Consider the following 23,305-nt stretch of genomic DNA (forward strand, 5'->3'; position numbering starts at 1 on the left):
TTCCCCAATTGACAAATGGTCAAAGGATAGGAACAGGCAGTTTTCAGATGAAGAAATCAAAGCCATTAATAATCATAAGAAAAAATGTTCTTATCTTGATAAGAGAAAAGCAAAACAATTCTGTGGTACTACCTCACACCTATCAGACTGACCAATATAGCAGTAAAGTGGTAAATGTTGGAGGTGATGTGGCAAAATTGGGACACTAATACATTGTTGGTGGATTTATGAACTGATCCAACCATTCTGGAAGGCAATTTGGAATTATACCTAAAGGGCTGTAAAATTGTGCATACTATTTAATCCAGTAATGTCACTACTGGGTCTGTATGCCAAAGAGAAAATAAAAAAGGGGGAAAGAATCTACTTGTACAAAAATATTTATAACTACTCTTTTTGTGGTGGCAAATAATTGGAAATCAAGGGGATGTCCATCAATTGGGGAATGACTGAACAAATTGTGGTACATGCTGGTGATGGAATACTATTGTGCTATAATAAGCAAGGTGATTAAAAAAAAAGTCAGAAAGATCTGTGGGAACCAATCCAGAGTGAAATAAGCAAAGCTGGGAGATCATTGGACATATTAACAACAATATTGGACAATGATCACCTATGAAAACTTAGCTACTGTCAGCAATCTGGGCCAGTCCTGAAGGATTTATGACCGGGAATGTTCTCCACCTCCAGAGAAAGAACTTTCACATCAGTGTATTTATGGTTTTATTTGGGGTTTTGGTTATGTAAGAGTGTGCTCTTACAACAATGACCAAAATGGAAGTGTGCTTTGCATGACAATAAAAAATTTCAAAAAACCAGAATGAGACAAAATTTTTTTGGATGTTACCAGTGTGGAAATTTGTTGTGCTTGATTAAATGTGAGTAATGGGATTTGTTTTTCTTTGTTCTCATTTGAAAATGGGAGAGGTGAGAAGGCAGATTTTACTGATGAAAAAATAATTTTAAAAAATCCAAACCTTTAGGTCCATATTTCCCTTGAAAGCATTTATCTTTTAGGTATCAGCTATGAGGCACCCACAGTCCTAGATTCACTGAGGGCTCAACATTTTTCCAGCCTCAGGGTACCTGATTGGCTCTTTAATCTCTCCCTGTCTTCACCTACAGCTCCATCTTCCATCTCTCTCCCTGGTTCTCTTGGTTTGTCACAATCACCTTCTCGGCTTGTGCAACTTTCTCCTTTGTCTCTGTTTCTCTTCTTTCTCCCACTATCTTTGCTTCTCTCTCTTCAATTTTGTCTTGTCTCTCAATTTGGGTCTCCCCGTCTCTCTGTTCCTGCTGATCTACAACCCCCGGGTGATATCTCTGTCTTTGAGTCTCTTCCCCTTCTCACTTTCATCTTTTTTTCTCTCTGTGCCAGACTCTTTTGCTCAAATATTGTCTCTGTCCTTTATCTCTGCTTTTCCGCCCTCCTCGGACTTTATCTCGGCACCCCCCCCCTTTTTTTCTGTGCCTGTCTCCCTCCATCTTTGTTCATCTTATTTGCTCTAACGTCTCATCTCCCTTCTTCGCCTGTCTCCAGTTTCAGTGCCAGACTCGGACTCCGTCATTCTTTTGGTTTCTCTCTTTGGGTGCCTGATTCCTCGACCTTTGTCTGCCTCCATTGTTTCTGTCTCTGTCTCTTTCTCAGTGTCTGGCTCTATCTGTCTCATTGTCTCAGTTTCAATTTATGTCTCTCCACCTGTCTCTGCTTCTGTATGTCTCTCTTTCTCTTTTTCTGTCTCTCTCATGGTTCTGTCGTCTCTCTATCTTTCCCGGGTATCCATCTGCCTACCTCTGTCTCTCTGGGTCTCTTGTCTCTCTCTTATCTCTCCCGAGCCCGTCGGTCTCTTGTGTCTCTGCCTCTCCCTCATGTGTCTCTTCTCTACTTCTGTCTCTCTGTCTCTCTCGTCTCCCCCATGTCTTTCTTTCTCTCCCGTGTCTGTCTGTCTCGTTTCAGCCTCTGCCGTGTCTGTCTCTCTGGTGTCTCTCTCCTTTGTCTCAGTCTCCCTGGTGTCACTCTGACTCTCTTATTTCTCTCCCGTGTATCGGTTCTCCCCCACCCCTTCCTCCTTGTTCTCTCTCTTCTGAGATCTCTCTCTCGGCGACCTCCCCGCCCCTCCAGCTCCAACTCGGGCCTCTCGAGGGCTCCTACTCTTGGGCGGGAACAAACTGGAAGCAGCAGGTGGCGCGAGGGCGGAGTTGGACCCAGAACACGGGAGAGAGCCTACCCAGCAGCCGGTGGCGTCATCCAATTCCTTTCCACTATTGGCTGCCCCTTCTCTAACCCTGGGAAGAGGAGAGCCGATCCAGGCTGAACTGGATTAAGTTTATCCCGCGACATTTAAGGCGAAGGCGCCCCCTGAGTGTGGAGGGTGACACCAGGCAATCCCGGGGGAGGACACGCAGAACCCTAGGAAGCCTGCTCTAACGGGGGAGACAACCACCTGTCACCTACAGCTCGCAGCGTGGGCGAGGTCACAATGAGGGGAGGGGTCACCTTTAGGGAAGAGTAACAAATGATAGGGACGAAGCTCGAGTGAAATCACTGGAGCGGGGCGTCCCGCCGCGGGGATACAGGTGAAGGTAACCTCTCACCCCTGAGAGGGGTCACATCAAGGGAGACCTAACAAGAAGGGGGGCTTAGCCCTGAAGAGGAGGATTCACGCCTTAGAAGGAAGGGTCCTAATGAGGGATAGGGCGCGGGAGAGGGAGAAGGACTAGGATCAATCTAGGCAGGTGGTGTTTGCCTCCACGAGATTTAAGGAAATTCTCCATCCCCTAGATCGAAGGCTTAGAACACACATGGGGGACCAGTCAGATTCCGAATGTAGGGTTAACTGAAGAAATATGAATGACCAATAATAAGACTTGGAAGAGGAGGGAAAGTGGGACCCAACCAGTAGCTGGATGACTAGCTCCAGTGAAAAAACAGGAAACTTCATGGGAGTAGTGGGTTCAGAACACCAAAGTTGCAGGCTAAAATCCATCACTGGTACCACTTTTCACATCAGAAGAAAGTGGAGGAGAATGGTGGTTCTCCAATTAGTACATAAGAAAAATCGTTTTTTCCAACCATTACCATCAAAGTAAGTGGGCCTCCTTTCCCCCTCTATCCTGGAGCCAGAATAGGTGAAAGCCCAACAGGATTTGGTTGTGGTACATTGACCTGGTCCCACCAGGATTAGAAATCCTATGTTTGAGTCTTGCCTCTGTCATTATTCTGTCTGTATAACCTTAGGTAAGTCTTTAGCCTCCTGTGCCCTATAAAATAATGAAGCAATTGGGGATGATGAAAAGGGCAAAGAATTAGAATTCATGAGACTGGATTCTAATTCCATCTCAGACACTTACCAAGCTCATGATTTGGGGAGTGAGCACTTAATCTCTCTGAGATTCAGTTTCCCTATCTTTAAAATGGGATTACTCTTTCACTCAGTTCACTGAAAGTGAAGAAAGAACTTTGCAAAGACTACATATCATTACAAGTTATTTGTAAAAATGAAGTTGACTCTCAGAGCTCTGACCAGTGAAATGACCAATTAAATCCATTAGGCTGCAGGCAGCTAGGTAATCCAATGGAAAGAGAGACAGGCTTAGAGTTGGAATGACCTGGGTTCAAATATGACCTCAGACACTTCCTAGCCCTTAACCTAGCCCTTACTGTTTTTTTGTTTTTGTTTTTGTTTTTGCCTTCAAACAGATACTATAATTCTAAATCAGAAGGTAAGGGATTAAAAAAGAAATTAGGCTGACCATGAAGATGTTTCCCATCTCTTGGCAAAGGTTATTAAATCATTTGTTTGAAAGAGGGGGAAAAAATGGAGTAGCACAAGACATAACATTGTCACATTCCCTAATGTGCTGATTTGGTTTTAACTATACTTATTTGTTACAAGGTAGGGCTTTGAACAACTAAGTAACAGTGAATAAAACACTGGGATTGGAGTCAGAAACACCTGAGTTCAAATATGAGCTCAGACACTGAGCTGTGTGAGCCTGGGCAAGTCACTTAGCTTTGTTGGCCTCAGTTTCCCCATCTATAAAATGAGCTGGAGAAGGAAATAACAAACTACTCCGGCATCTTTACCAAGAAATCCCAAAATGGGGTCATAGAAGAGTCCAACAAGACTGAACAACAAGGGTTTCATGAGGGAAGGGGGAATTGATGGGTGGTGATAGTGATGCAAAAAAGGAAAAAAGCATTAATGAAACATTTAAAAATATAATGGGAGCAGAAGGAATTTCTGAAAGGGTCAGAGACGAGCAGCATAATATTGTTGCTGCCATGTTAAATTTGGTATACACTTAAAAAACAAACCACACGTTCCCAGTTTCATATATACAAATCTCTTCTGTTCTTTATATATTGAATGATCTTTCTTAGTTTGTATAGTTCATAATAAAAAGAAAATTCTCAAAGTCCAAAGAAAGTTGACCTGGATGATATCTAAGGATTTCTTCAGCGCTAAAGCGATGATAACATGAATCATTGGCTTTTTTTCTTTATTTGAAGCAGGCATTTTGTAAAAGTTAAAGCAAGCTATAAAAAAATTAAATGAGTTATTTGTAAAAAGCTAATCATACCACTGGCACACCTACCTCACTGGGCTGTTGTGAGGAAAGCTCTTTGTTAAACCTTAAGGCACTCACTACCTAAATGAAAGTTATATTATTATGGGAATAATGCCTACCTCACTAGGGTGCTGTGAGATCAAAGGAGATCTTGTCAGTGAGAGCCACTGGGGAAATTTAAGCCCTCCTAGGTAGGATGTGGAGGAAGATTGGCACCTTTTGCCCCCAGTCCCTAGAACAGCCGCGCTAGCCCGGCCCGAGAGCCCCAGGCCCTGGGGTCCAGGGCGAGGGCCAGGAGACTAGAACAAAGAGGAATCCCCGCAGCAGCAGGGATGGAGGTTAGACCTAGGGAGGAGGCTGAGAAGGAGGCTCAAGGGCGGGAGGCTCCGGGCGGGAAGGAGTTAAGCGGAGGCCGGGCCCCGCCCCCCGCAGGCCGCAGCGCCGGAGCCCAGCCGGAGCCGGAGCCCGAGCCGAAGCCCGAGCCGGAGAAAGGGGACGGCGGCGGCGGCGGCCTCGGAGCCTGCCATCCCCCGGGGGAGCGAGCCCGCCCTCCCGTCCGGCGCCTGGGGATTGTCAGGCCGGCCCGAACCCCGGGCCTGAGCCTCGGAGGCGGGCGTAGCGCAGCGGACGGCAGATCCGGCCCGGTCCCGGGCTGCCAGCTCCGGGGGCGGACCCGGGATTCCCGGGATCCCCCAGATTCCCCAGATCTCTGGGCCCCAAGTCCCTGCGCCGCCCCGCCTCCCCTGGGCCGGCTCCCCCGCGCCGTCTCCCCCTCCAGCCTCCGGCCTCGCCGAGAGGCCCCTGCCGGGTCTCTAGGGCCCCAGCGATGTGAACCAGAGGCGCACGGTCCGGCCATGGCCGGAGAGCGGCCCCCGCTGAGCGGCCCTGGGCCCGGGCCGGGGCCAGGAGAAGGGCCCGGGGAGGCCGGGGGGGAGGGGCCCCCGGCGCCCGGGGGCGGGGGCCGCCCCTCCTCCTACCGAGCGCTCCGCAGCGCGGTGTCCAGCCTGGCCCGAGTGGACGACTTTCACTGCGCGGAGAAGATCGGGGCCGGCTTCTTCTCCGACGTGTACAAGGTGCGGCCTGGGGCAGGGGACCAAGGGACTGGGGGGTAGAGAAGAAAACGCGCGGCGGGTAAGGCTGTTCGTGTGTGTGTGTATGGGGGGGGGGGGTGCTGCTGTTGGAGGATAAAAGAGGGTGGAGAGAACGGAATGGGAGGCCGGGAGATGGACTACTGGAAGAGTGCTGGGGTGTGAGGGAAGAGTTGCTGAGCCGGGGCTCTAAGGGCCTGCCCCACAACACATCCCTTAGGTCCGCCACCGACAGTCTGGACAGATCCTTGTGCTGAAGATGAACCGGCTTCCCAGTAACCGAGGAAACACACTTCGGGAGGTGCAACTCATGAACCGACTTCGGCACCCTAACATCCTGCGGTGAGGGCAAACAGGAGCTGAGTTCCAGAAGGTAGGAGCAGGACTGGGATGATGAGGTCTCTTCTAACCCTACTTTCCTCCCCGTGTTTCCCCAGGTTCATGGGGGTCTGCGTGCATCAAGGGCAGCTTCACGCCCTAACTGAGGTGAGGATGGACCCCGGCAGGCTAAGATAGGGGAGGGGGGCTGTCGAGGGGTGGGGGTGGGGGCGGGAGCGGAGCTGTTAGTAGCGTCGGGGGGAACTGGCAGAAAAGTGATTGGGGAGAGTGGTGACCGCACTCCTATGACCCCATGGCTCCATCCCCTTTCTTTTGGCCTCTTCTATACAAAGAACTTGCCCTGGCACTCATCTTGTCCTGCAGAATCCCCAATAACCCCCAGGAAAGGATTGGAGAGGGACCTGGAGCACAGCCTTGACTCCTCTGGCCTCTCTGTGCTCCCCCACCCCACTCCTTTATCCTACAGTATATTAATGGGGGAACCCTGGAGCAGCTCCTCAGCTCCTCAGAGCCTCTGACCTGGCCAGCTAGGCTCGGCCTGGCCCTGGACATTGCGAGGGGCCTCCGCTATCTACATGCTAAGGGGGTTTTCCATCGGGACCTTACCTCCAAGGTAGGCCTTTGGCTGTGAGATAAAAGTGAATGCATGCAGGGGACGTGGCAAAATGGGGAGGTATTGCAGTAGGGACCATTGAAGAGCATGGCCAGGGGATTAGGAGGAATGGGGGTGTGGGGTGTTGGAAAGATACTGGATGCATGATGGAGGTAATTGGGGTGTTGGTGATGTGTATGTGTGTGTCAGAACTGCCTGGTACGTCGGGAAGAGGAGGGCCTTACAGCTGTGGTGGGTGACTTTGGACTGGCAGAAAAGATCCCTGTGTACAGGTAGAGTGACTAGTCCCATCCCCTTTTGATAGCAGCCCACTAAAGATCATCCTTCAGCCCCAAACCTTGTGTCCACCAAATGCCTTCTTACTAAAATGTCTGTCTCCATAGAAATCCCAATGGAATGATGCCCCTCCACGACTCTTTCCCTGAGGCTCAGTCTGAGTTTTGGGGTGGTTCGTGGTACCCGTTTTTTGGTGGGAAAGAGTCATTTGGAAGGGTATGGAATGAGTCAAGTCTCAGGTCCTGCTCTACTTGCAGGGAGGGGGCAAGGAAGGAACCATTGGCTGTGGTTGGCTCCCCATACTGGATGGCACCTGAGGTACTTCGGGGAGAACTATATGATGAGAAGGTAAGACCCCAAAACACCACCCCCTCCAAAACACCACCCCCTCCTTCTTCAAGATCACTCAGGAACTCCCTGAGGTGGGGTTTGTGTCCTGTCCTTCAATTAGATGAATCTGCCTTTGGGATTGTCCGATGTGAACTCATTTGACAATAAGCTCATCTCGGCACCTAAACTTTATAGTTTTCTGTATACAGAAGGTACTTTATAATTGAATGAATAAGTGAATGAGAAACCTCTCAGCACCACTTCGAGACCTTCCAAAGACTCTTTAAATTGATTTTCTAGTTAGGACCTACAGAGTTTTCTTCATACCTTTTGAATTCTGTTCCAGAAGCTTCTAATGATCTAACAATCTCTCAGTCATCCCAGACACATTGGAGACCTCTAAGGCCCCCCACAGAATTTCTGAGCCCTTCCAGTATACCCTTTGCTATTAGAGCCCTTAGATTTTCCTAGTCCCATCAAACATACCTGACACCCCCCCATGCCCTAGCCAGAACCTACATTTCTGAACATCTTGGGGCCCCATATTTAGAGATAAAGGGAGTTGTTAATCCCACTCTGTGCTTCTCTCCCTCAATCCCCCCACACCGTCCTCACCCTAGGCTGATGTCTTTGCCTTTGGGATTGTCCTGTGTGAACTCATTGCCCGGGTCCCTGCTGACCCTGACTACTTGCCCCGAACTGAGGTGAGCATTATTGGGTGAGGAGAGGGAAGGAGCAATATATCTTTTCCTTAATCTGGGAGAGCTTCCTGGAGGGAGGGGACTCTGAATGAGGGATGAGGGCTAGCACCAACTAGCACCAAGGGTTTGGTTGGCAGAGGGTTGAGAAGCTACCTGGGAGGAAGAAGGAAGAGGTTGATCTTCTCTTCCCTCAGGATTTTGGCCTGGATGTTGCTGCTTTCCGTGCCCTGGTTGGAGAGGACTGCCCCCCACCCTTCCTCCTCTTGGCCATCCACTGCTGTAGTGTAAGAGGCTCCACTTCTCTCCTCAAGCCCATTGGGTGATGCCCCCCACCTAGTCTCCTCCCCCTACACAGACACACACACTGACAATCCCTGACCCCTCAGCCTCACACAGTCCTGCATGTTCCTCACTGTAACCAGCATGTCAGTGCCCGACGCACTCTTCAGAGGTTTGGGGGCTGGAGGTAAGGAGCAGCTCTCATGGGTGAGAACCTCAAACTCCATCTCCTCTCCAGATGGAGCCCAGCTCCCGAGCCCCCTTCACTGAGATCACACAGCATCTGGAGCATATCCTGGAGCAGTTACCTGGGCCCCAGAGCCTGGTGAAACCAGTCCGCTCTGCCCCAACCCAGGGTACGGGAAAATAAATCAGGGGGATGATATGTGGGGGCACTGGAATTGGGATGGAAGAAGATGGTCCTGGATTATCAGACATCATGAGGGGCAAAGAGGAATTTTGAAGGGATACAACAGTCCCTATCCTCAAGTCCTTCCTAACTGGGAGAAACAATCGTGGTACAGATAAGTCAGTGAAAATCTATACAAAGTAAACAATGTAACAAGTCGGGGAGCAGAGAGCCGTAAAGCACCCCTTCTCTCCTCTCCTTGTGTCTGGGAGGCTCTGACTTGGCTCCTTGATATTTCATCTATTGTGGGAATAGTATGTGATGGATTCACAAATTTTCTGAGAGGGCCAGTGTAGGGATTTGTTTTGTTTGACTGTATATCTGTTACAAAGACTCGGTCCTTCCTTTTTTCTTTTTTCTAATTGGGAGGTTGGGAGTTGGAAGGAAAAGAGGTAGGTAGGGGCAGGAATGGGGTATTGAAAAGAAAGAGAGTCCATGAGAATCCTTTTTTTTTTTTAAACCCTTACTTTCCCTCTTGGAATCAATACTGTGTATTGGCTCCAAGGCAGAAGAGTGGTAAGGGCTAGGCAATGGGGGTCAAGTGACTTGCCCAGGGTCACACAGCTAGGAAGTGGCTGAGGCCGGATTTGAACCTAGGACCTCCTGCCTCTAGGCCTGGCTCTCAATCCACTGAGCCACCCAGCTGCCCCCAATGAGCATCCTTTTTTAAAAAATGTATGGAAGGGGGCAGCTGGGTAGCTCAGTGGATTGAGAACCAGGCTTAGAGACGGGAGGTCCTAGATTCAAATCTGGCCTCAGCCACTTCCTAGCTGTGTGACCCTGGGCAAGTCACTTGACCCCCATTGCCTAGCCCTTACCACTCTTCTGCCTTGGAGCCAATACACAGTACTGACTCCAAGACGGGAGGTAAGGGTTTCAAAAAAAAATGTATGGAACCTAAAAAAAAAACAGAAAGAATCAGGACAGCTTTGAAAGTTATTTGTTAGAATTAATCATTTATTTTTTTAAATCCAGCTTTACATAATAGATCCACAGTTTCAAAGGCATCCTCTTTTCTGTTCTCTTAGGAATACAGAAATGTCCATTTTCCTGGCTATCTGTTAAATTCAGAATTGAACAGAACAGAATTTAAATGAAAAATTTTAAAGGAAGGGAGTAAGATAATGTAGCGGAGTGGAGGACCTGGGTTCAGATCCCACTGCTGCTTGGGCAAGTCATGTCAGCTCTTTGGGCTTCAGTTTCCTCAGCTACAAAATGAGGAGAGTTAAAAACTGGAGGAAAGATGCCCTCCAAGTTCCCTTTGGTTTCTAGATTGTGTGATCCTACTCTGAAAACCAATCAGGATGGGTGGGCAGGGGCTGGGTCACCCTTGGGGCCTTCTGCTTCCCCCACCACCCATCCCCTCTTCGCTGACTGATAGGGAGCGTCAGGGCTTGTGTCCTCGGCCCTTGCACCAGTCACAATTAGGTTGGGGAAGGGCTTGGGAAAGCGTTGGGGGAGTCCTTGGGACCGGGAGGGAGTAGTTGGGGGCCAGAAACACTGACCACCACTGTCTGTCTCCACAGCGCCTGCCCCAAGAGATGGTGCACCTCCTGCTCCTCCTCAGCACTTGCCACTGCCCCCTGACCCCCGGCTTGCTCGGAGCCGCTCGGACCTATTCCTGCCACCGTCCCCGGGGCTGCTGCCCTGTTGGGGGGATAGCCAGACCAGAGTGAACCCCTTCTCCCAGAGGGAAGACCTCTGGGGTGGCAGAATCAAGCTCTTGGACACTCCTAGCAGAAGGGCCGTCCCCCTGTTGCCACTGCCCACGGCCACCCCAAGTCCAGTGACCACGCCTGAGCCTCTGGTCCAGCCACCTTATCCCCGGCCCCTGCCAGGAACCCCCGCCCGGAGATGCCGCTCCCTCCCCTCCTCCCCAGAGCTGCCTCGAAGGATGGAGACGGCTCTGCCTGGGCCTGGCCCGCCCCCCGCGGGCCCCTTCTCGGAGGACAGGATGGACTGTGGGGGCAGCAGCCCCGAAACAGAGCCCCCGGGGCCGAGGCCCGCCCCGCTCCCCGCCGCAGTCAACGACAATTTTATCAGCACCTGTTCCTCGGCCTCCCAGCTCTGGTCCTCCCGGGCAGGGCCTTCCCCGGGACTCCTGCTCAACAACAACCCTTCGCCTGTGGTCGTGAGCTCCCCCCCAGGCTGGGGTGGCCAGCCCTGGGGCAGAGCTCAGCGCAGCCTGCCCCAGGCCACAGCCCTGGAGCGGACTGAGCCTGCCCCCCTGCCCCCCACCGTGGCCCCCAGGGACCCTGAGGAGGGGCTGCCCTGCCCTGGCTGTTGCCTTGGCCCCTTCAGCTTCAGTTTCCTGTCTGTGTGCCCCCGGCCGACACCTGCTGTAGCCCGCTACCGCAATCTGAACTGTGAGGCTGGCAGTCTCCTCTGCCACCGAGGGCACCATGCCAAGCCACCCACGCCCGGCCTGCAGCTGCCCGGAGCCCGCTCCTAGCGACAGAGAGTGGGGGAGAGCTTGTCCCTTGTGCCCTGAACTTTGGTCTTCCGAAGGCCCCCAGAATATCCCCTGAATAGAGCAGTTAGAGCCTGGGCAGGGCCAGCCCTCAGCGACCCACTCCCCGCCTAGGCCCAAGAAACTGGGGTCTGCTGTTGGGCAGTGGAGGCTGGGACAGAAGCGGGGACCCCGGGACACCCTCCCCAAGCCAGCTTGGACTCAAAGGCTGGAGCTCTCCTCAGCCCACCCCAGGACCCTCGAGGGTCCCACACGGCATCACGGACACGGACACGTGGTGTGGCTCGCACACAAGACTAACACACAAATTATTTAAAAGGATTTCAATAAAACTGCCTGGCTGGCTCCGGGCCGCCCGCTCCCAGTGTGCCCTGCGTCCTCTTCCCCTTCCTTCTCATCCCCTCTCTCAGAGCAAATCCCTCTACGGGGGCCCAGCGGGGCCAGGCACCTCCGCCAAGGTGCTGCCTCCAAATACCCCGCCTTGAGGCTGGACTCTCTCTTCACCGGAGAGGTCCAGCCTCTCTTGAACTTGATCGGCTATGGCTGGAGAAGCGTCCGTCCAGGCCTTCATCTAGGCCCTGCCCCTCGGGCCTAGAGGGTTGGAGAAGTTCATGAATTCTGAAGCTTTGTAGTGGCTGGAATGGGGACAAGGAGGAGAGAGGGGGGGAAATTTCGGGGACACTGCCTGAAAGCGTAGCGGCCACTGAAATCCCCCCCCTGCCCGCCGTGTCGGCGACACACGTGCTCCTTTCTGAGCTGGGGAAAACGTGTAGGACGGCCTCCCCGTGTCGGCCAGAGAGCTCCCAGGCTCTGCTGGGCGCTGCCAAAGGCTTCTTATATCCCACTCCTAAGCCTCGGCTTCCCCCACACCCCAAGAGCGCCTCTGCCCCCTGCCCGCCGCCCACCGACCTCCCAACCATCCCGCAATCCGGGCTCTGCGTTCCAGATGCCTCCTCTGAGGGAGAAGGGCAGCTGTGAGAAGCTAGAGGGTGGGCTGCCTCTCTGGAGCTGCTCTCCACTTACCCAGCTAATGCAACAAGGGGTCCCTCAGCTCCACAGGACTGGTGACAGCCTCTTTCTCACAGATGAAGCGATTCATTTTCTCACAGGAATCAAAACTTGTATGGTAATAAGAGTATTTTCCCAGAACTTGACAGTCTTGTCTGAAGAGCAATAAGGTGGAGTTGGGTCAAGCTCTGGCCACCTCCCACCCCCAAGCCCCCTTATCCCACCCTCTTTTGATGACTCCAATTTTCTCCCACCCCAGAGAAGTCGACTGAAATCTCTAAATTCCTCCAGCCCCTGCCCTCCCCTCCCAACGATAGCCCAAGCCCAGGGCGAGCCTTTGAAGAGAAGATGGGGTGAGTCTGGGGGAGAGGTATGGGTGGGTCAGGCTTGCCTCACAGGGTCCAAAGGAGGCTTTAAGGCCAACGGAGAACCATGAGGGAATGGGAGTCCTGAAGGATCACCCCCCGGCACCAGTTTGGGGATTCTGGAGCACCCTCCTCACAAGTCGGGCCCCCCAAGTTCCCCTTTGGCTTTCTCATTGGCAGGATTCAGCCCTGCCGACACTCCCCTCCCAGCTGACCCGAGAGATCCCCACAGCTAGAGGCATCTTGGTCAGAGAGACTGTGAGTTAGGGTGCCTGGGTTCTTCCTCATCCTGCTCAGTGCTCCACGCTTCACTGAGCTCTCCTAGGAGGATATGGCCACGGCCATTCTCAGCCATGGGCTGATATGAAGTTGAAGTAAAGAAACTGGGGGGATGGGAGAGCTAGGAGGGGTACGTGTTTACTATATCTATAGGAAACTTACCCATTTTGGTTCTTTGCATACTCGCTCTGAGCCCAGAAAACCTCATGTGATTTTCCTCCAGTAAGTAGGCTGTTTATGAATTGCTGGAATGACAGACAGACTGGGATGTGTGGAGAAAGACCAGAGGAAAAGAGAAACTTTTTGGGAAAAGACACCTTGGGGAGGCCTGAGTCAGGGGAGCTGTGCTTTCATGGTTCCAGACCAAAAGGTGGACCCCCATCAGTAGCTGTCACCTCCCTTCCTCCCGATGCTTCCTCCCTGCCTCTTTCAAACACAGCCTTGAAAACCCTGACTCAGTTTCTAGCTAGGAAAGGATGGAGAAAGTAAGTCATTCCATTAGGTTCAGCTTCACGCCACAGAATGAGGCTCCATGAACCTAGCTCATAAGATTAAGAAGGGAAGCAGCTAGATAACCCAGGAGATAGAGGCCAGGCCTGAAGTCTGGAGGATCTGCATTCAAATGTGCCCTCAGACACTTCCTACCTGTGTGACCTTGGGCAAGTCACTTAACCCTGACTTCCTAGTCCTTGCCACATTTCTGTCTCAGAACCAATAGTTAGCTTTAATTCTAAGACAGAAGGTAAGAGTTTAAAAAAAAAAGATTGAGGAGAGATGGGAGGAAAGGAGCACCATGAGTCGCATAACAGCAGAGGACCCCTATTATTGCCCTGCCAGTCACCCCAGAGAGCTGGGACAGCTCCATTCCATTTTGCCAACACTCCTGTCTGCCCAGGGACCAAAGAACCTATGTGAGGTGTAGGACAAAGGAAGGAAGGCTTTCTTACTTTTTTTTCACTTGTTACAACAAGCAGTTTTGAGGATATAGATTTACAAAACGAGTCACTCTCTGACCAAGTCTTCTTTCTGATTGAGAAGTACAGGCATTTCCTCTGATTTAGTTCCCACGCCAAAGGACAGCAGTATCGGGGGAAGGAATGAGCCCGAATCCACTCCTGGTCTAGAAAGGAGACCACAGCACTGGTTTAACTAGGAAATGACTCATTAGCATTCTATAACTGAGGCATCTAGGTGGGTAGACCTCCGTTCCTGGAGTCAGGAAGACCTGAGTTCAAATTCGACCTCAGCCCAGCTGTGTGACTCCAGGCAAGTTCCTTAACCTCCTTTTCCTCAACAATAAAAAGGGGATCATGACAGCACCTACTTCCCAAAGAGGAAGATGCCTTGTAAAGCACTTAGCCCAGTGCCTGGCACATAGGCGCTGTGTAACAAATGCTTCTTCCTTCCTCCTTTGTTTCTTTCCCACACCCACACCCACAATGGTTCTTTTCTCTGAGTAGGAACTTAGGTGGCTGTGGCCTGGCCCTCCAGTTACATCTTAGCTTCTTCTCAATCTTCTTGGCCTTTTGCTACCTTCCTTCCTCTCTCCTTCTCTCTGGATAACATTATCTTTATGCCGGAAAAAAAGTATCTGTATTTTTTGATGTGGTGGTTGTTACTGTTTTTCAGTCCTTACCTTCTGTCTTAAAATCAATACTAAGTATCCTAAGGAGCAAGTCTAAGGCAGAAGAGCACTAAGGGCTAGGCAACTTGTGTTAAGTGACTTGCCCAGAGTCACACAGCTAGGACGTGTCTGAGGTCAAATTAGAATCCGGGACCTCCCATTTCCAGGCCTGGCTCTCCATCCACTGAGTCACCTAGCTGCCCCCAATACTTACAATAAAACTTTTTTAAGCCCTTACCTTCTATTTTAGTATCAATTTTAAGACAGAAGAGTTCCAAGGGCTAGACAATGAGGTTCAATGACTTGCCCAGGGTCACATAGCCAGGAAGAGTCTGAGGTCAGATTTGAACCAGGACCTTCTGACGGTAGGCCTGGTGCCCTCTCCACTGTTCTACCTAGCTGCTTCTAGGCTTTTGAGAAGACATTCACAAATTCTACCCTAGTAGAGCCTTACAAAACTCTTATGAACTTTACAAATATCATCTCATTTGACCCTCAAAATAACCTTGAGAGAGATGCTATTATTATGATTACTATTTTACAGTCAGGAAATTGCAGTAAACAGAGGGTAAGAGGCTTGTCCAGGGTCTCATAGCTGAGGCTAGATTTTAATTCGGGTCTTTCAGACTCGAGGTTCAGTGCTCTAGCCATTTCATGACCTAACAACCTGTAATAGCAATGCCGGACCTGGAGCCAGGAAGACCTGAGTTCAGATTAGGATTCAAATATCAGCTGTGTGACCCTGGACAAGTCATTAACCTCTGATGCCTCAAGTTCCTCAACTATAAAAGGGGGATAATAATTCCTCAAATAAAGAAACAGGATGAGTTTCCTTATCCTGTAAAATGATATGAGAATAGCACCCACTCCATAGAGATGCTGTGAGATAATAACAGAAGTGGTTTGCAAACCTTAAAGAGTCATATAAATGGCTCTTATTGTTACAAAAGTCAAATTTCTTCTCCCGTAATTCACAGCTTTAACCCTAACTCCAACCTGCATTTCCCTCCATGTTTCCCATTGCCCGCCTAGATTCGAAGCATAGAATCATAAATTTAAGTCTGGGGGGGGGACTTTAGAGACCCTCCAGTCTCGCCCCCTCATTTTACAGGTGAGGAAGCTAAATGCCAGAGTGGCAAAGTCTTGGCCAACGTCGAGAAGGTCATAGGTGGTAAAGATTCCTGGGATCCCAGCCCAGGTCCTGTCTGCATTGCCCCATGTTGCTTCACATTACCTCAGTGCTTCAGCAACTAAGCAGGTCTGCTCAATGAGCAGGTTACATGGCCTCTGACCTCCACACACCTCAATGGAAAACACTTCCTTTCCTCTCTGCCTGGCTAAATCCTACCTTCAAGGTTCAACCAGTGGAAGTGGTGAAGACGAGGAAAATTCCAGAGAGAACAAAGAAAGAATCCTCAAGGTTGAGGAGTTGGTTGACGCAGAAGGTCTCTTTTTTTCAGTACTCCCTGGCACCAGTCTTCCACCCAAGTGACGTTTGCCAACATTCTGCCCTCCACTGAGAAATCCGTCTCCTTGCCCTTTTCCTCCCTTCTAGACTCTCTACTCTTAGAAGGGCAAGGATTGTGTGGGGCATCTTTATGTCCCCTCAGTGCTTCGCAGAGTATTTTATACATAGATGCTCAGAACAAACAAACGAATGAATGAATACGAGAGGCATCAAAGATTATTCTGAGGTCAAGGTTAAAGACAATGATCCCAAATTCTAGTCCAGTGTTCTTTTCATTACACTATCCTATCTACACGTGGACTCCACAGCTGGCTTCCTAGTCCCTTGTCAGTGCTACCACCCGACCCCCCCTTCCCTGCCCCAAACCCTCATACCTCTACCTGGGAACGAGCATTTAAAAAGGAGCTGGACTTGCTTCAGCCCATCCTGCAAGTTTCTCAGCTTATCTTCCAGGAGTCTCCTCTCCTCTTTCTCATCAGCCAGGCTCTGTTGTGTCTTATCCTGCTCTGACCTGCAGGCCAGCAGGTTTTTCTGGGCATCCTGGTGCTGCTCCTTTTCTACCTGCAGATGCTGCTGGGTCTGGGCCAGTTTCTCCTCCTTAGCCTGCAAATCATCCTCCTTGCTTGACAACTTGTCAGTTTCCATCTGGAGCTGCTGCCACAGGCTACCATTGGTGGCTTCCAGGACCTGGTTGGCATTTCTGAGCTGGTGAGACACCTGCATATCTTTTGGGCACAGAAAAGCAGAGATGGTGAGAAAATCAGAGCCCGACATTTCTCCAGCCTTCTAAGCATTTATCATTTTTCTCCATCGATTTCTTATGAGATTCAGGATGTCTGCCCTCTTTCAGCTTCTTGTCTCACCAAATTGGGTTTATGAAGTTCTTGTGGGCTTAATACTGGGGGTCGGTGGTTGGGTAAGGAGGTAAAGGCTCAAGAAAGAGGGTGATCTAGGAAAGCACAGTTATGGGGACCATCAGAATGACAAACTTTCATAAGGCATCTGCAATGGATAGAGCACCCTGCAAGGCACCTGAGAATATATAAACTTTAGCTACTTTCACAGACCATTGCTAATAAATGTATGAAATTCTTAAATGGGACGGGCATCTGTGGGTACTCACCAGGGAAGACCACGATGGCCGTGGGAAGTGAGGCTGCAATCACACTTTAAGAAGGCATAGAAGGCATAGGGACAAATGGCACACAAAGGACAGAGACCAGGAGGGATCACAAGTGTGTATGAGGGGCAGTGATATAGAGGCAGCATTAGGAAGATGGGGAGGGGGGAAATCACAGAGAGTAATTTTCATCACCATGGATTAGAGTTGGGATCAGTAGGCAGAATGGACCCAAAGGAGACAGAAGAATGCTTTTGGCAGGGAGGGTAGGGCATGGAATAGGATTTGAGGCCTCATTTTTATAGGGTTTGGGTAAGAGGCAGACTCTTATCTGTGCCACCTTAAGATCAGTTCATTCATTAACATATCTGAGTCATCTCCAAGTTGTGAGTAAAACCAAAGTTAACTTATCCACTGCTCAAAAATATCAGAAGCATTGTTCTGCTGGCCTTCCTGGGGATGTCTGGAACTTCTCAGAGATATACTTATCATAGGATCAAAAGGCTCTGACAGGAAAGCCTAAATGGATCTTTTAAAATTTTATTGATTTTTTTAAGTATTTTTTCATGGTTACCTGATTCTTGTTGTCTCCCTCTCCTCTTTCCTCCTCCCCCCTCCTGGAGTTGACAAGCATCTCCATGGGTTATACATGTATTATCACTCAAAATCCATTTCCATCTTATTCATTTTTTGTAATATAATAATTTTTTAAAACGGGAACTCCAAATCCCATACCCGTATAAACAAGTGATAAATTATATGTTTTTCTTCTGTGTTTCTATTCCCACAGCTCTTTCTCTGAATGTGGATCGTGTTCTTCCTTATAAGTCCCTCAGGATTGTCCTGAATCATTGCATTGTTGCTAGTAGTGAAGTCTATTACGTTTGATTGTGCCATAATGTATCCGTAACTGTGTATAATGTTCTCCTAGTTCTGCTCATTTCACTTGACATCACTTCATGGAGATCTTGCCAGTTTTTATAGAAATCAAGCAATTGGGGCAGCTGTGTTGCTCAGTGGGTTCAAAGCCAGGTCTAGAGACAGGAGGTCCTGGGTTCAAATCTGACCTCGGGCACTTGCTAGCTGTGTGACCCTGGGCACGTCATTTAACCCCCATCCTCTAGCCCTTACCACACTTTTGCCTTAGAACCAATACTGGTTCTGGTTCTAAGGCAGAAGGTAAGGGTTCATAAAAAAACAGACAAAAAAAAACAAGCAGTTCATCATTCCTTACAACACAATAGTATTCCATCACCATCATATGCCACATTTTGTTCAGTCATTTCCCAATCAAGGTACACCCCCTCATTTTCCAATTTTATGCCATCACAAAAAGTGCAGCTATAAATGTTTGTACAGACAGGACCATCTCCATTTTTTAAAATTTATTTGGGGTACAAACTCAATAGTGGTATAGCTGAATCAAAGGGTATGCAATCTTTTAAAGTCATCTGACCAGCATGTGATTTGTGATTAATGTATGATATAGTTTGCAAATTATTCTCCTTTGATCTTTGGGACAATCTTTCAGTGACTTCTAGGTTCCTCTTTGCAATCTTACTTCCTGCTGTTACCACTTGATACTGTCTGCTTATAAAGTTACTATACTGACTAAAAAGGGAAAGGTCTCATCTGGGTAACCAGAAGAAGAAAGAATTTTAACACAACAGAGCTTGTACAGTCTAGAAACAAGGAACAACATTTGGAGATCGTCCAGAATGAAGAGTGCGATCTAGAGGCAATTGGTGATTCAAGCAGAGGGATATGTCTCCAGTGAGGTAGAGAGGGGTTATGAGTAATAAAATGAGAGGTCTTGACTCCCTGCCCAAACCAGTTCCCTTGTCTTCATTCAGGGTGACTATTAAAATACGTTACAAGGGAGTGAAATGAATAAAACCAGGAGAATAAGTTTTAACAACAAAACTATAAAAATAAACAACTATGAAATAACTAAGAACTCTGATCAATGCAATGATCAACTCTGATTCCATAGACTGATGATGAAGAATGCTGCCCACCTCCAGCAGAGATGTGATGGACTTATGATGTAGAATGAAGCATACATTTTTAGGCACAGCCAATATGGGAACTTATTTTGTTTGACTATGCATATATGATTTGAGGACTTTGTTTTTTGAAGGAGGCTGGAGGTAGAGGGGTGGGGAAATGAATGCCTGATAATGGAAAAAAAAGAAGAATTTAATTTTTAAAAGATATTCTGCAAAAGGGAATCATACTCACATTGAATACCCAGGCTGATGCTGGTGACACCCAACAGCAAACAGGTGCCCAGCAGACTCAGGAGAATGTATGGTATCCAGGCCACAGGGTCTGAGGGGAGAAAGATTGGGACAGTCAGTGTCTGGGGAGGATGTTGGAGTTTACAACCTAGGAAGGGAGGGAGACGTTATAAAGGAGGGAGGCTTTATAGGAATAGATTGGGGTATTTCCCCCTTCTAGGAAGTGGAATGAGTCAAGGCACTGGCATGGTGGGTATGAAAGGGAGAGGAGGTGTTCAAGGGAAGGGATGAAGGCATCAGATAGATAAAGTAGGATAGAGTAGGAACTCTTATAAGAGGGAGTCATTATGTGGTTAAATTTTTCAGTTTGTGCCCCCAGGACAAACAGTTCCTGTCTATACTAGGCTTTTCCTCTCTTTCTCTTCATCTACTCCCATCTAGTCCTGGGCATCCAAGGAACCTTTCCTCCATCTTTCCTTCTCTGCCCATTGCAGGGCCCTGGTCCAATGCTGGCAGAATACAGAATCTGGAGATTGGGTTTCAACAATAGCCTAAGGATGGCCCCAGAGAAGCACTGTCTGTATCAGGCCTAGAAATCCTCTTGTGGGGCAACTAGGTAGATCAGTGGATTGAGAGCCAAACCTAGATATGGGAGACCTTGCATTCAAATCTGGCCTCAGACACTTCCTAGCTGTGTAACCTGTGTTGCCTAGTTCTTACCACTCTTCGGCTTTTGAACCAATATTGATTCTAAGACAGAATTCTAATTCTAAGACAGAAGGATTTTTAAAAAACAGACAAACCAGGGGGCAGCTGGGTGGCTCAGTGGATTGAGAGCCAGGCCTAGAGATGGGAGGTCCTAGGTTCAAAATCTGGCCTTAGACACTTCCCAGCTGTGTGACCCTGGGCAAGTCACTTGACCCCCATTGCCTAGCCCTTACCACTCTTCTGCCTTGGAGCCAATACACAGTATTGATTCCAAGATGGAAGGTAAGGGTTTAAAAAAAACAAACAGACAAACCCAGTGCATTAGTGTCCCAATATTCCCATATGCCCTCCCCCTTCAACACTTGAAAGAGAGAAAGAGAGAAAGAAAGAGAGAGAGAGAGAGAGAGAGAGAGAGAAAGAGAGAGAGAGAAAGAGAGAAAGAAAGAAAGAAAGAAAGAAAGAAAGAAAGAAAGAAAGAAAGAAAGAAAGAAAGAAAGAAAGAAAGAAAGAAAGAAAGAAAGAAAGAAAGAAAGAGAGAGAGAGAGAGAGAGAGAGAGAGAGAGAGAGAAAGAAAGAAAGAAAGAAAGAAAGAAAGAAAGAAAGAAAGAAAGAAAGAAAGAAAGAAAGAAAGAAGAGAAAGAAAGAAAGAAAGAAAGAAAGAAAGAAAGAAAGAAAGAAAGAAGAGAGAGAAAGAGAGAAAGAAAGAGAGAGAGAGAAAGGAAGGAAGAAAGGAAGAAGGAAGGAAGGAAGGGAGAGAGATAGAGAGAGAGAGAAAGAAAGAAAGAAAGAGAGAGAAAGGAAGGAAGAAAGGAAGAAAGGAAGAAGGAAGGAAGGGAGAGAGATAGATAGAGAGAGAGAGAGAGAAAGAGAGAAAGAGAGAAAGAAAGGAAGAAGGAAGGAAGGAAGGAAGGGAGAGAGAGAGAGAGAAAGAGAGAAAGAGAGAAAGAAAGAAAGGAAGGAAGACAGGAAGAAGGAAGGAAGGAAGAGAGAGAGAGGGAGAGAGAGAGGGAGAGAGAGAGAGAGAGAGAGAGAGAGAGAGAGAGAGAGAGAGAGAGAGAGAGAGAGAGAGAGAGAGAGAGAGAGAGAGAGAGAAATTCTCTCCTGAGGCCCAATGTTCTGTGTTTCAAAGCCTTAGCATCCTTTTTTTTCTACCCCTTTCTTTCTCTTAAAGTTAATCTCTTTTCTTTCCCTTTCAGAATCTCCCTGCCCCAAATTGCTCCCACCCTGAGACTCAGACTGGCCTCAGAGAGCCTGATGATTATTACTTACAGGGCAGGATCCGTCTGGGAGTTGGTGGCGTCTCAGAAAAAAGTGTAGTAATTGTCTTTTCTGTCTTTTCCCTTCCTGGGGATAGAAGGATAAATCCATCTTCAAAGTGTTCCCCTTATGGCTACCCCTCTGTTTCTGAATGTCCCTCTAAGATCTCTTGAACACCCTCCCTGGATAGTCCCATTTCCCTAGAGACACTTCCATCTTCCTTGGCCCTATTTCATCTTCCCTAGGTATACTCAGAATCCTCTCCCTAGAGTTCATAGGGTCCCCCGACACAATTCCTCCACTCCAACCCTACATGTTTTCAATATAAACTCCCCTCAGAATTCCCTGGAGCCCTCACCTGTTTGTTCCCCAAGGTCAGGCTGAGCTGGGCTGGAAAACACATCCTTGGCTGAAGGCACCTGAACATTTTCATAGGTGAGCTCCCCATCATCATCCACTTCAGCATCTAGAGGAGAAATGGGGAGATAGCTAGTCAGGGTTGGGGTTAGTATGGGGGTTTAATCATTGAGGAGTATAGTTGATTAATGTGAATAATGGAGTCAATAGCAAGACAGTCACTGGGGGATTCAGGAAGAATAATTGATTAGAAAACTGAGATAGTTGCATGAGGGGTAGGAAATGGATTAGAAAAGTGGGGTTAGCATACAGGAAAAGCATCTGGGAGTTAGATCCAGTGTGGCAGAGTCACTGCAGAGGGATCAGTTGATAGTGTTTGGTGTCAGCATAGGGGAATCAGTCACTGGGAAATGGAGCAGTTGGTGTGTGTGTGTTGGGGGGAGGGTAGCCCTTCAGGGATTGAGGAGGTCAGTCAATGGGGGACTAGATAAGTCAGCGTCCAGGATGGGGTCAGAAAGAGAGATGCTCAGTCAGAAAAGGATGTCGAATCAATCAGTCAACATTTTGGGGCTATAAGGAAGATGGACTATAGAAAGATGGTATCACTAAAGGATGATGGACTACAGGGAGATGGGATAAGTGAAGGGGGACAGGATAGAGGGAAATAGTGTCAATGAAGGGAAATTAACTATAGGGGAGTGGGCTCAGAAGAGACGGGGCACAAAACAAGTCCACCTCAGGGAAGGAGAAGTCCTAGGAGGAAGGAAATCAGAGAAGGGGATAGTATAAAGCTGTTTTAGAGTTGAGAAGTCTCAAGGGCTCTTACCCTGCTCCAGCCTAGCTGAGAGACTCTTCAGAGGGGATTTCACAAAGCGTAGATCCGCATAAGTGACAGACTCAGCCATGGTCCTGAATACTGTATGGTCCTTCCCTCCAATCTTGTCCCTCCCTCTCTTCCCCCTTTCTCCTTTTTCTCAGCCTCCCTTTTGCTATCTGCCTCCTTCTTATTTGGCCCACCTCCTTCCTTGTCCCCCCTTTGTCTGCTCACCCTAGTCTGTCTGAGGCTCTCTGCCCACTCCCTGTTGAAAGCATGTCATACTCCACAGCTCTTTACCAGATGATTTTTAGTCACAAAAGAGGAAGATATAAGAAATTACCACCACTACCATCCCCCCCCCAAACTGAAGTCAGTAAAGTGGAAGGTGGGGCCAATTCAGAAACAGAAGCAGGATGGTATTAATAATGGGAAAGTAGGGCACAAGGGAAGGAGAAACTGAGGCTTGGCTCCAGGGAAAGAGCAGACACAGAAGAGAGGGACCAGAGGCAGGTGAAACAGAAACTGAGGTTTGGTATTGGGATCCCAAATGTAATAGGATCATTTCCTCTGATTAATTCCATTCTTCCCTACTCGGATCCTCCCTCCACCATCCACCGGTATCTTCTACTCTGTATTCTCTGACCACTTAGGGACTCAAAGTGGACTCTACAGCAAACTGACAGGTTCAGTCTCTAGGGAGTTATAGGGACTGTCTTCCCAGGGACATGTCCACGCCTCTCCAACCCATCTCTCAGGGAGAAAGATTCTATTTTCCTCTACTTGAACTCCTAGGAGGGTGTTATCAGAGCAAGACTTTGCCCAAAGTTGGGAACCACATTCTTCATTTTTCATTATGACCCCTCTCATAGACTGTATATTGAAGGTCCTTGATCGAAATTGTTGGCTGACTGACTGTAGTGGCAGTTCCTGGTTTGCCAGCATCCAGTACACCCAGCCCTGAGTCTCTCCCAGGTCAGATTCTCAG

At 48.7% G+C, this 23,305-nt stretch overlaps 2 protein-coding genes across 3 annotated transcripts; one reads left to right on the forward strand and one right to left on the reverse strand.

Annotated features, from left to right (window-relative positions):
* The first annotated feature begins 4,672 nt into the window (after positions 1-4,672).
* TESK1 (testis associated actin remodelling kinase 1) lies at positions 4,673-11,445 on the forward strand. The gene is made up of 10 exons (XM_007498803.3): positions 4,673-5,645; positions 5,881-6,002; positions 6,098-6,146; positions 6,466-6,612; positions 6,802-6,884; positions 7,146-7,236; positions 7,839-7,922; positions 8,114-8,203; positions 8,437-8,554; positions 10,134-11,445. The coding sequence occupies exons 1-10, from the start codon at positions 4,905-4,907 to the stop codon at positions 11,057-11,059; spliced, it is 2,451 nt and encodes an 816-aa protein (XP_007498865.2). The 5' UTR covers positions 4,673-4,904; the 3' UTR covers positions 11,060-11,445.
* An 83-nt stretch (positions 11,446-11,528) lies between these two features.
* CD72 (CD72 molecule) lies at positions 11,529-22,608 on the reverse strand. Of its 2 annotated transcripts, XM_007498801.2 has the most exons (9): positions 22,330-22,608; positions 21,505-21,612; positions 21,159-21,233; positions 19,183-19,272; positions 16,196-16,546; positions 13,677-13,849; positions 12,892-12,974; positions 12,101-12,240; positions 11,529-11,712 (listed from the first exon to the last, which is right to left on the reverse strand). In XM_007498801.2, exons 1-8 carry the CDS (start codon positions 22,406-22,408, stop codon positions 12,105-12,107), a joined length of 1,095 nt encoding a protein of 364 aa, XP_007498863.2. In that variant the 5' UTR covers positions 22,409-22,608; the 3' UTR covers positions 11,529-11,712; positions 12,101-12,104. The 2 variants fall into 2 exon arrangements, with proteins under 2 accessions (XP_007498863.2, XP_056662034.1); XM_056806056.1 differs by lacking the exons at positions 11,529-11,712; positions 12,101-12,240 and having other exon boundaries at positions 12,892-13,849.
* Positions 22,609-23,305: the final 697 nt, after the last annotated feature.

Source organism: Monodelphis domestica, chromosome 7 (assembly GCF_027887165.1).
Source record: "Monodelphis domestica isolate mMonDom1 chromosome 7, mMonDom1.pri, whole genome shotgun sequence".
Classification (NCBI taxonomy): domain Eukaryota; kingdom Metazoa; phylum Chordata; class Mammalia; order Didelphimorphia; family Didelphidae; genus Monodelphis; species Monodelphis domestica.

Coding starts and splice junctions, on each gene's coding strand:
- TESK1 (XM_007498803.3), top strand. CDS start 4,905: ATGGAGGTTAGACCTAGGGAGGAGGCTGAGAAGGAGGCTCAAGGGCGG. Junction 6,147..6,465: donor AGCTTCACGCCCTAACTGAG/GTGAGGATGGAC, acceptor TTTATCCTACAG/TATATTAATGGGGGAACCCT. Junction 6,613..6,801: donor ATCGGGACCTTACCTCCAAG/GTAGGCCTTTGG, acceptor TGTGTGTGTCAG/AACTGCCTGGTACGTCGGGA.
- CD72 (XM_056806056.1), bottom strand. CDS start 22,408: ATGGCTGAGTCTGTCACTTATGCGGATCTACGCTTTGTGAAATCCCCT. Junction 19,273..21,158: donor TCCCAGACGGATCCTGCCCT/GTAAGTAATAAT, acceptor TTCTCCCCTCAG/ACCCTGTGGCCTGGATACCA. Junction 13,850..16,195: donor ATGCTCGTTCCCAGGTAGAG/GTATGAGGGTTT, acceptor TCTCCTTTCTAG/ACCAGGAGTGGATTCGGGCT.